Source organism: Balaenoptera ricei, chromosome 6, assembly GCF_028023285.1.
Source record: "Balaenoptera ricei isolate mBalRic1 chromosome 6, mBalRic1.hap2, whole genome shotgun sequence".
NCBI lineage: Eukaryota > Metazoa > Chordata > Mammalia > Artiodactyla > Balaenopteridae > Balaenoptera > Balaenoptera ricei.
In genome coordinates this window covers 54667915-54680241 of record NC_082644.1, presented here as the reverse complement: position 1 = coordinate 54680241, position 12327 = coordinate 54667915, and the positions used below count along the sequence as shown (strand labels likewise).

Genomic DNA, 12327 nt, shown 5'->3' with positions numbered 1-12327 from the left:
GGCAGCAGGCCAGCAAGGACACCAGTGAATTCACACAAGATAGCTCATTGTTAGTGAGGGAACATATGAGACCACCCTTCCACCCCACCCCACTTCCTGACACTGGGAGTTCAGGAACAGCAAGTGCTCAAGGGGTCATAATGAGGGCTGATGAGCTGGCTGTTACAAAGTAGACTGTGGGTAAATTTTGTTCATCAAGGACAAGCAACAGGTACACAGGTAACTCCTTGAAGGTGTCTTCATTCTCAACAGTACCCTGCCCATGAAGGGTAAGGCTGCCCTTGCCCCAAGGGCAAAATCCATCCCCAACTCAGGGAAAGCACAGGACTAAAGCTCTGGCTCTGACTGTTCCTGGCTTTGACCCTGTTTACCTGGATCTGACATTCTGAACCTGCCCTGGATACATGTCTAAGAGTTTTATGAACAAACGTTGCGAGCTCAGTTAGCAGGCTAGACAGTGCAAGGAATGGAGCTTTCTACTCCCTGGAGACCTGTGAATTAATGCCACACGCTTTCTGTCTCTCAGCTCACTCAGAACTTGGTCTCCTATGCAGACCATCTCAGAAGGCTTGTCCTAAACTGGGGCCTCCTTACCAGCATGTGACCCACAGGGAAACTTCCTCAGGAATTAAAGCCATTCTTTTGTCTTAGTCTACTCAGGCTGCTATAACAAAATGCCATGCATGGGTGGCTTAAACAGCAGAAGTTTATTTCTCATGGTTCTGGAGGCTGGGAATTCCAAGATCCAGGTGCCAGCCCATTCAGTTCCTGACCAGGACTCTCTTCCTGGCTTGCAGACAGCTATCTTCTTGCTGTGTCCTCACATGGTGAAAAGAGAGAGAGAGAGAGAGAGAAAGAGAGGGTCCCTTCTTATAAGGGCACTAATCCCATCACAAGGGCCACCCCCCTCATCACAATCTCATCTAAACCTAACAATCTCCAAAGGCCTCACCTCCTAACACCATCACACTGATGGTGCTTAGGACTTCAACATAAGAATTTACAAAGGACACAAACATTTAGTCCATAACACTCCTAGAGGATAGAGCCTGACTTCCAAAGACAGGAACCCCATCCCAATTCAGATGTGCATACTCTCCCCAGCTCTCTCTCACAACAATAACTTAGATTGAGGAGAGAGCAGAACACTTTCTTTTTGTCTTTCTTTTTCTGTGGTGATACTGATAGTTCACTCTTTTCTTGTTCTAAGAAAATACTTAGGCTTCAAAGAATACAGGCTTGTTTTCTACATAGAGTGTCAACTCTGGTAAGGATCTAGCAGCTTTCATTTGTCTGGTTCATGAATATATCTACATTTTGTAGCTTTTAACTTTCTACTGAGATATAATATTTATACAGAAAAGTGCACATATCATAAAGGTCCCAAGCCCACCAAACCAGCCCCCAAGTCAAAAAACAGAGGATTAGTAGCAACCAAGCTCCCTGTCCCCACTCTCAGTCACAGCCCCTCCCAGTCCATCCCAGTCTCTCAGAGGAACCCCCCCACTCTGACTGCTGACAGCAGAGTACTGATGTTACCAGTTTTTGTTTTCTACTTTCAGAAACAAAATCATACAGTGTGTACTCTTTCACGTCTGGCTTTTCTTATTTAATGTTAGGTTTGTTTCATGTAGTTGTCAGTCATTCATTTGCACTGGTGTATACATTCAGTTCTGAGGTGTTTTCTCCAAAGAATTTGGGTTCACTCCTTCCACCCTGGCAAGTGCCCTTTTCCCAGCTGCCTCCTTCCTCTTCTTTGAACCGGCCTCTCTCTTCCTGCCTCATCAGTGTGAGGTTTAAAAGGCAAAAGATCCCAAGACGGCTGAGAGGTCAGAGGCATTATTTAGTTTGGCTGAAGGGGAGTAGAAGACGCCCAGGCACATGCTTCCTGCAGAGCAGCCCTGGGGCGGGCCCTGGCAAGAGTCTATAAATGCCTCCAGGGTCACCTGAATGTGTTGGCTGATGAGTTTATTTTTTTTTCCTCCTAGGTGTGCCTGAAGCTGAAGTCACTTGGTTCAGGAATAAAAGCAAACTGGGCTCCCCTCACCATCTGCACGAGGGCTCCTTGCTGCTTACAGCCGTGTCCTCCTCGGATCAGGGCCTGTACTCCTGCAGGGCGGCCAATCTGCACGGGGAGCTGACTGAGAACACACAGCTACTGATCCTAGGTAAACACCTCGAGGCCGGCTGCCCCCTGCGGACCCCACTGGGGGTGACTGTCTAACCCACCCTCTACCTCCTGTCCCTGATCCAATGAAGTGCATAAAGGTAAAATCAATATCCCTTCCCTTCTCCCCACCTTAGGGCCTCCCAGTAGAAAGAACACAGACCTTGGGCCAAGCAAGCCAAGCAGACGTCAGTTAGAACCCTAGCTCTGCTGCTGACTCACTGTGTCACCTTGGGCAAGTCACTTAACCTTGCTAAGCCGTAGATGCTAGTCTCTGTGTAGAAACTTATGGAACAAGATTGCCCATGTTTGGGTAAGAGTTGGCAAATAGAGGTAACAGAAGTACAGCAGTCGCTCTTAACTCCTTCTATGTTAAGGACTTCTTGGAGAATCAGACGAAAACTATGGATTTACCTTGTCGAGAAAAATTCATAAATGCAAAATTTTTTTTAAATTTCAGGAAGCTCATAGTCTAGTCCACCTGAAGTCCACACGTGCACACCCCCTGTCTTTGTCCGTTCCGGCTGCTATAGCAAAATAGCCACAGATTGGGTGGCTTGTAAGCAACAGGAGATTGTTTCTCACCCTTCTAGAGACTGGAAGTCCAGAATCCAGGTGCCCTCATGGTCGGGCTCTGGTGAAGGCCCTCTATGTGGCTGCAGAATCATGGCTTCTTACTGTGCCCTCGTATGGCAGAAGGGATGAGCCAGCTCTCAGGGGGTCTCTGTTATGAGGTCACTAATCCCAATCAGGAGGGCTCCACCTTCATGACCTAATCATCTCCCAAAGTCTGTACCTCCTAATATCATCACCTTGAAGGAGTTAGGATTTCAACATGTGAATTTGGGGGATGCAAACATTCAGACTACAGCGCCCCCAAACGTAAGGACCTCTGATTAAAGAGTCTATCACAGTTCCTGGCATAAAATAATTATTTAAAAATAACAACAATTGCTGAGACACCATCAGCACTCACTGATGCCCAGGGCTGGACTCAGCCGCGTGCAAGCTACAACCCTTTTGTCCTCCGGATTAGGACTCTCTGCTTCTCTTCCCCACAGAGGCTGGGAATTGGTGGGATAGGATAAAGAAGCTTGTTTTGGTCTTACTTTTTTTAAAAGGCAATTATTAGAGCACGTGTGCTGGCTATCTCAGGAAGAGAAAGCCATCATTCTTAGGGGAAAAAAAAAAGGAAAATGTGAGAAATATGAATAATTACACACCACGCATACATACACATACATACATTATGGGCTTCCGCAGAGAAAAATAAGTAAACTTCTATTTTCACACCCCAAATTGATGATATACTAAAGCATAGGGTCTACCGCTGCCCACTCAGATTTCGGAGATGCCCACATGGGTTTTCATCTCAACAGTGGCTGCATAAACCTCCAGTTATCTTAGGAAGCCGCAGAAAATCAGCTCCGTGAAGGATGTGATTTGTTTTGTTTTGGATTTCATCTGGCTGAGCTGCTCGTCTGGAGCCTGGGGCCCAGAGACTCTTGCCCCACACTGAGTTATGGAGCTTACCGTGGTCTTTTCCTCCCTAATAACCCTTCCTTGTCGCCTCTGCTAACAGAGCTGAAAGCATAGGATGTGTAGCTGCTACCGCAGCTCCACCAGTGAAGTGTGTATGGTCTGGGAGCCAGATCTGCAGCATTCCAACGCTAATGCAGTGTGACCGTGAACGTGGAGTTTGAAGAGCATGACGTCTTCCCATTTTAATCAAACTGGATGGGAAAAAAAAATCACTAGTTAGATTCTTAATTTTAGGGCTTTCCGCAATCAGAAGTCTTGGTTTATTCATCAAAGTTTGTTACTTTCTTTAGGTACTTTATGGACATAGGAGTAGTGTTTCTCTTTTTTTTAATCAGCCCAAAATGTGACTTCATTTTTAAATGAGGGATTTCATGTATAAAGCTGAGGTTTCATGCCAAGGCCTGTGACTTAACCTGTAATGTGGAGACTTGAAGTGTCATGAGGCTGACTTTCACTCATGTGTTCATATAACTACTCATTAAGTGGGATGACTATTCATTAAGTGTTGCCTCGGAGTGCCATGTAGAGCTTTAGGATAAATACAAGCAGTGACCTCTGTCCTTGGGGAATTTACAGTTTCCCTCAGAAGATCAGCTGGACATGCCCTGAAGAAGTAAATTATGACAGAAGCTGTAAGGACATTAGGAGGGTGTGACATTTGGCCCCGAAAGATCGATGGTTTTAAAGATGGGACATAACCTCCCCTTTTGGCTCTTAATAAATAAACAAAGACTTCTTGAATTTTAATATTCTTGAAGGAATATTCAATTTCAGTACTCTTGAGGGAATTCCATTTCCCTCAATATTCCATTTCAATATTTTTGAGGGAATATTAAAAAGGATGGAAGGAAAAGAGTCTAGGTTTGAATAAACTGTCACTATCAGTTACTAAAATGATGGTATATCAGAGTAGAAAGAGACCTTGGAAATGATGAGGTTTTTCATCATTTTATAGATGAGGAAACTAAGGCTTAGAGGGATTAAGTGACTTGCCCAAGTTAGTGAATGAAAGAGCCACAGCACAAATTGAGTTCCTGAATCCAATTACGATGTTTTTACCCTATACCATATAAAGAATATTTTTAAATTATATAGAATATATATAGAATGTCTTTACAATTTTTAATTTATATATATAAATATATAAACTCATCACCGTTTTCTGTATGTGTTGGTCTTTTGTAGTCAAAGGCACAGTAGACAGAAGGCATGTTTCTGAAGTAGATTCAGGCACCACTGTGACTTCTTTATTTGCCATCCCTAAAAAGTACTGAACAAGGTGACAAGCACACAGTAGGCCCTCACTGAACACTGTTGAAATGACCATCAGTTACAAGGGCAACCCCTCCTGCTTCTCTTTCCACTCCAACAAGTGCTCTAGAGAAAAAGGTGGGAGTTGGCCTTGGGGTGTGAAGCAGTGCTACAGGAAATGCAAGAAGAAGCAGAGCAGAATTCTGCTTCTTTCCCAGGAGAATCTGGGATCATCCTACCACTAGGTTCAGCAGGTGCTTGCCTCTTTATTTGTTCAGTGGAAATAATAAGCAAGCCACTATACTTCCCTTTTTGTCACTTTTACCTCTGGTTAACTGTGATTCCTGAAGACGTCAGCCCTGACTCTTTATAAGATTTTGAATAATAAATCATCCCTATCCTGCTTCTCTGATCCTACTTGGGCATAAAAATCCAGATCACAAAGCAAATTCCCAGCCTCACAATTGGACCCTTTTCTTCCTAGAAAAAAGCCACTCACAGGATCCTTCGAAATAAGAAATTCCTGGGGTGTATCCCAATCTGTGGGGACAATAACAAAGTACCTCCCTCTAAAGGTTGTTATAAGAGTTAAATGAAAAATATTTTAGCACAGGACTTGGCATCTAGTAAATGCTGAAGAAGCACTGGCTTTTTTAAAGTGCCTTTATAATATAGTTTTATTTAGCTATGCGTTTATAGAGTACCCAGTGGTACTGTGGGCTAGAGTGGCATACAGTAAGGAACTCCGGAAATCAACATGCCTGATTCTTTATTACTGACCTTACAGTTTCAGGCATCAAATATTATATTTGAAATTCAGACTCACCTTGATGGGAACACCTTCTCTATAGGAAAAATGATGTTAAAGGTAACAAGAGTAACGCCTGCCTTACACACAGACACACTTATATGCATGGCCGCCTCCCCCTGTCCCCTTAGCACAGCCTTTATGCTTTAACCTGCCTGATGCACCATCTGCCTTCTCACAGATCCCCCCCACGTCCCCACGCAGTTGGACGACATCAGGGCCCTGCTCTCAGCCACTGGACCGAACCTTCCTTCGGTGCTGACGTCTCCGCTGGGAACACAGCTGGGCTTGGATCCTGGGAATTCCGCTCTCCTTGGTGAGTCCAGCCCTCTGGAACATTGGGCAGAGATCCAGGGCCGGACAGGATTTATGGGTGGGTGACTATTTGCAGGTGGGAGGGAAGCAGCAGTTGGGGGTGGCCAACAGGAAATCACTAAATTGCCTACAGAATCCAGACTCACCAGTGGAAACTTGGCTGACTTTCCATATGAGGTGACTGAAGTTCTTAGTCTGGACCCGAGCTTGTCCAGAGTCTAATGGGACTCCTTTCTAAATCCTCTTGGGCTGATGCCACAGTCCAGATTCTCTCAGTCAGATTGATGGCGCTGAACTTGAAGAAAGATACAGCAGTGCAGAACAGCTCCTATATCTCCTCACCCCTTGCCAGCTGTATCCCAGTACTCCTCCATTGCCTCTTCTTACCTAAATTAGAGCTATAACCAGCTTTCAAGGAGAAAACTGCAATATCAGTACCTCCCAAAAGCCAGGCAATCTATTTAAACCTCCTTCAGTAGGTGGGGGCGTAAAACCAACCCAGAGAGGCTCCTCTGCTTCTTTCCCAGGAGAATCTGGGATCATCCTACCACTAGGTTCAGCAGGTGCTTGCCTCTTTATTTGTTCAGCGGAAATAATAAGCAAGCCACTATACTTCCCTTTTTGTCACTTTTACCTCTCTCTCAAGGCAAGTGTTTAAATAACTCCACCAGGAACAACTTCCCTGGCGTCTGTCATTGGTAACCTCCACCAAGTTATTGCCCATGTGGCTGGCACCCTCTTGTAGCAGAGAGTTGTTCAAGGGCATCCGCATCCTGGGCCCCTCACCCCAGAATCGTGGAGATGCCAGAGCAACCTCTACATTCCCAGCATGACCTCTGGAGATGGTCAAGGTGGAGAAGAAGTCCTCTGCCCTCAAAGGCCTGGGAAGAACAGGCCTACAAAATGGAGAAAATCTTCATGCTCACTGTACGTGGCCCCAAATGTTGGTCACGGTAGCTAGAATTATGTCCTTGGCTCAATGTTGAAATTTCCTCTACTCTTCTCCTCGCCCACTTGCAGGGTACGGGAAGCCAATGGGTTCTCAGTCATACTGGTCATAACTTAACAATATGGCCCCAGGGCTTGGTATCTTTAGGGTTATAGCACAGAAAGATTACCTTCCGTTTTTGTTAACATCTGAAATTAGCAAAGAATGCATACAGGCCTATGGAAAAAGCTTCTGATTTCTCTGTTTCTGATCTGGGTAAAAATAAAACACAGATACAGTAAAGAGTAGCGCTGTTTCTCGTAACAAACTTGGCATTGAGTTTTTCCACGTCAGGTTGATCAGAATTCACAGAAGTTTAAACTTGCTTCTTTTTTTGGTTTGTTTTGGCATATAAAGGGTAAATTTATTCCAAATTAAACATGTGCATTGTAAACTTTTTATCTTAGGCCCATCACTATGAGAGATTGTCATAACTTATTATCATTGCCCAATCACTAGCAGGGTGTGCAGCAGTTGTTTATTTTCAAGTTCAGTAACTCTTGGGTCACTCAGGTGCCATTCAGCGTGCTGGAAAAGTTGACCTGCTCATATTTTCCATGATAGCTTTACTTTCTTTCTCCCTTATTCTGGAATAATATTTTGTCTTATTTTAGCCATGGGCAATAAGAATTTATTGTGCTATATGCTGCTGCATTCCATTCCTAGTTTATAGTGCTTTGTTACCTTAGACTGGTATTTAAATCTAACAGTTAAGAGACACCTTAATGCCCTAGTTCACATCCAGACCGCTCCACCTGAGTAGACCACGGAGGCAGTATGCATAAAGTCCCTGAATGTAACTGCATGGGCAAAATGGACTCTAGTGGTGAATGTCAGTGTCTTGCCAACACCATTGAGCTAGGAGAGATCCACGTGGAATCGTGGAGATGAATTAGGGAATGGTGTCAAGTATCAGGACTCTGAGAAGCAGGTCACTGGAGACAGACCAGAGCCTCATTGTTATGCTTTGATGCTGAGCACTGAAGGATGGGGGGTAGGGATTCAAATAGGCACAAAGGAAAGGAAACAGGCCCTCAAGGTGAGGAAGATGCCAGGAGCCCGGAGATGAAAACGTGTGGGATGTGCATCAGGTGTCTGTTCAGAAACAGCTGTAAGACCCCACTGCTTTAAAACTGATGCCAGGCAGCGAAGCTGGGCTAGAAACTAGGCCTTCACAAGGAGCAAACCTCAGCCAGAGCTTGTCCTCTCAGGTGTGACTCCAACCCTTACCGGCAGCGTTCTAACAGCCTCCCTGCATCTTGGGCCTCCCTGGCTAGTGACTCATCCTGATGTGTTAGTCCATTTGCTCCCCTTTGGACCAGCTCCCATCCCTGGCTCCTGTTGGTGGCCCTTTCAGACCAGAGTATGCGCTCTGGGTACAAGAAAGAAGCCAGAGGCCAGAGAGGAGATTCTGTGGAGGGTTGCTTAGAACTCAGAATGGTAAACAGCATCAAATTGTGGAGGACCTTGATTATTAGGTATGGGGGTAGCTTTGCTATGTGGGAAATGGGGAGGTATCTTTAGAGGGTTTTTAAGTAGGAGGGTGATGTAGTTAAAGTAATAATTGAAAGAATTAATCTGACATTCTATAAGAGTGAGTAATCAATAGTGAGAGAGATTGAATGAAGAAACACTGTGCTGAGGGTAACAGATGTTCTAGATCAGAATGGAAATATATGGCAAACATATTTGTTAATCACCCCTTCCACAGCCAAGACACCCCTAATCAATCATGACACTCAGCCCAGGCTCTGCCTTGAAATTCATTTTTTTTTTTTTTTTTTTAATTTTTATTTATTTATTTATTTATTTATTTATGGCTGTGTTGGGTCTTTGTTTCTGCGTGAGGGCTTTCTCTAGTTGTGGCAAGTGGGGGCCACTCTTCATCGCGGTGCACAGGCCTCTCACTATCGCGGCCTCTCTTGTTGCGGAGCACAGGCTCCAGATGCGCAGGCTCAGTAGTTGTGGCTCATGGGCCCAGCCGCTCCGCGGCATGTGGGATCCTCCCAGACCAGGGCTCGAACCCGTGTCCCCTGCATTGCCAGGCAGATTCTCAACCACTGCGCCACCAGGGAAGCCCTGAAATTCATTTTTTTTTAACCCTTTTGTGTGTGTGTGTGTTTTAAAAAAAATTTTACTGAAATATAGTTGATTTACAGTGTTGTGTTAGTTTCAGGTGTATAGCGAAGTGATTCAGTTATACATATATATATAAATATATGTATTTTTTTACATTCTTTTCCATTATAGGTTATTGCAAGATATTGAGTATAGTTCCCTAAAACAACTATACCCCAATAAAAAAATAAAATATATACACTACTATATAAAAAATAGATAACCAACAAGGAGCTACTGGAATTCATTTTAACATTCCGACCAAGCATGCTGGCGATTGATATATAGGATGAAAGCCATTTGCCAGCCCCATTGTAGCCAGTAAATGTTGAGATTCTTGTGTATGTGTTTCTCCCATCTACAAGGCGACTTGGCCACAACAGATCCAAAGAGCTCCACGGTTCTGTGGCACAGGGACAGTTACTCATGGGCCTTGATTCTTGTGTTTTCATGGGAGGAAGGGGAGAAAGGAGACTTGGGGTTTTTAAAGCCGTATGTCAGCACCAACTCTTCTCCATAAAGGTTGAGTGTTGAGGGTCGCAGTAGGTGAGTCTACCCAGAAATGGCTGTTTTAGTTTTCAGACAGTCTAGCATTGTTTTCACTTCAAGCCACTGTTACAGCTTTCAAGAAGGAATGTTGATTGAGTGACACGTGCATGGGCTCATCTGAGCCTCACTTTCCATAACTGTAAATGAAGACTTGGGGCAAGTGAGTCCCTTGCTGCTCTCACACTCTTTGCTATATGACATAGACATGGAAAATGCCCAGTAGAGGCTCGTCCATGCAGAGTTGACCCAGCCTAACTGAATCCCTTGTCCCAGGCAAGGCAGATGCTAAATTTTTTGTCCTTGTTTTCCGGTTGTTCTTTGTGCAGGGAGGCCTAAACTGCACCATCTGCTCTGGAGGGCAAGGCCAACGCCCATGCCACCACCTTTGGTGTTCCAAGCCCGAGCAGTACCCTGCAGGGTTCCATTTTCAGAGCAGCACCTAAACCCATTTGCAGCCTTCTGTCAAATATTTCTTTTGGCCACTAAGGCCCAAGACAGATATTTCTCACAGCATCATTTATAGGGCATTAGCATTGATATTTTTTGAAAAATAAGTTTTATTGGAGATTTTATTATAAGAGCAATGCATCTGCACTGTAGAGCTATTAAAAATAGAAGCAAAAAGAAGAAATGAAAATGATCTATAATTACCTAGCCCAGAGGTAACCAGCACAAATATCTTTTTCCTAGCCATTAATATAAACATTATATATTTTTTTATCTAAAATGAAATCATACTCTGAGTACTGCTTGTAACTTTTTTCACTTAATGGTACATAAGAGTCATCTTTCCGTGTCTCTAAATATTTTTCTACAGTTTTATTTTTGATGCCTGCATTAGTAGGAGGTGTCATATCTTATTTAACCAATTCTCTAATGTCGAACATTTAAATTCATGCAATCTCTTGCTAATATAAAAACATAGATACTCAATACTCTGTAATGACCTATATGGGAAAAGAATCTAAAAAAGAGTGGATATATGTGTATGTATAACTGATTTACTTTGCTGTACAGCAGAAACTAACACAACATTGTAAATCAACTATACTCCAATAAAAATTAATCTTAAAAAATAAAAACATAGATATGATAAATATTCTTATTCCTCTACCCTTGTGTACATCGCTGTTTACTTAGAATCAATTTCTAGAAGTGGAATTATTGTGTCCAAAATTTTGTATATTTTTGGTTTTTGCTGTATGTCGTCAAATTGCCCTTCAAAAAAGTTTTACCCATGTATGTATCCATCAGCACAAGATGAGAATTCCCATTTCCCGCAAATATTATCAATGCTAGGTATGGCCAAGTGTTATTATATTTACCATTTTAATAGGTGAATATACAATAGGATAAAATATAATACAAAAAATGGTATCATTTTTTATTTTTATTCCTTTGATTATGATTTTCAGTCATTTTGTTTTGAATGCTTATCAGTCATTTATATTCATTTATGAGTTGCCTGGAAAGGTTCCTTGTTAATTTTCTATAAGTATTTATCCTATTTTATTGATAAGATACAATACATATTCAGGTATTTTTGCATTTATTTGACATAGAATTTTTTTTAATTGAAGTTTAGTTGATTTACAATACGATATTAGTTTCAGGTATACAACATTTTGATTAAATTTTTATAGATTATATTCCATCTAAAATTATTATAAACTATATTCTCTGTATGGCTATTTTCTCTGTGCTGTACAATATATCTTTGTAGCTTATTTGTTTTATACATAGTATTTTTGGGGGTTTTCTTTAACATCTTTATTGGAGTATAATTGCTCTACAATGGTGTGTTACTTTCTGCTTTATAACAAAGTGAATCAGCCATACATATACATACATCCTCATATGTCCTCCCTCTTGCGTCTCCCTCCCACCCTCCCTATCCCACCCCCCTAGGTGGACAGAAAGCACCAGGCTGATCTCCCTGTGCTATGCAGCTGCTTCCCACTAGCTGTTTTACATTTGGTAGTGTATAGATGTCCATGCCACTCTCTCACTTTGTTGCAGCTTCCCCTTCCCCCTCCCCGTGTCCTCAAGTCCATTCTCTACGTCTGCGTCTTTATTCCTGTCCTGCCCCTGGGTTCGTCAGAACCTTTTTTTTTTTTTTAGATTCCATATATATGTGTTAGCCTACGGTATTTGTTTTTCTCTTTCTGACTTACTTCACTCTGTAGGACAGACTCTAGGTCCATCCACCTCACTACAAATAAGTCAATTTCATTTCTTTTTATGGCTGAGTAATATTCCATTGTATATATGTGCCACATCTTCTTTATGCATTCATCTGTCGATGGACACTTAGGTTGCTTCCATGTCCTGGCTATTGTAAATAGAGCTGCAGTGAACATTGTGGTACATGACTCTTTTTGAATTATGGTTTTCTCAGGGTATATGCCCAGTAGTGGGATTGCTGGGTCATATGGTATTTCTATGTTTAGTTTTTTAAGGAACCTCCATACTGTTCTCCATAGTGGCTCTATCAGTTTACATTCCCACCAACAGTGCAAGAGGGTTCCCTTTTCTCCACACCCTCTCCAGCATTTATTGTGTGTAGATTTTTTGATGATGGCCATTCTG

At 42.8% G+C, this 12327-nt stretch overlaps 1 protein-coding gene across 3 annotated transcripts in view; it reads left to right on the top strand.

The window, feature by feature from the left end:
• The window catches only part of ADAMTSL1 (ADAMTS like 1), a 755395-nt gene that overhangs the window by 659373 nt on the left and 83695 nt on the right, over nucleotides 1-12327 (top strand). For all 3 annotated transcript variants that reach the window (XM_059924671.1, XM_059924670.1, XM_059924669.1), the window contains 2 exons: nucleotides 1989-2168; nucleotides 5950-6084. In XM_059924671.1, coding sequence (XP_059780654.1) covers nucleotides 1989-2168; nucleotides 5950-6084 — 315 coding nt within the window. The remainder of the gene's footprint in view (nucleotides 1-1988; nucleotides 2169-5949; nucleotides 6085-12327) is intronic.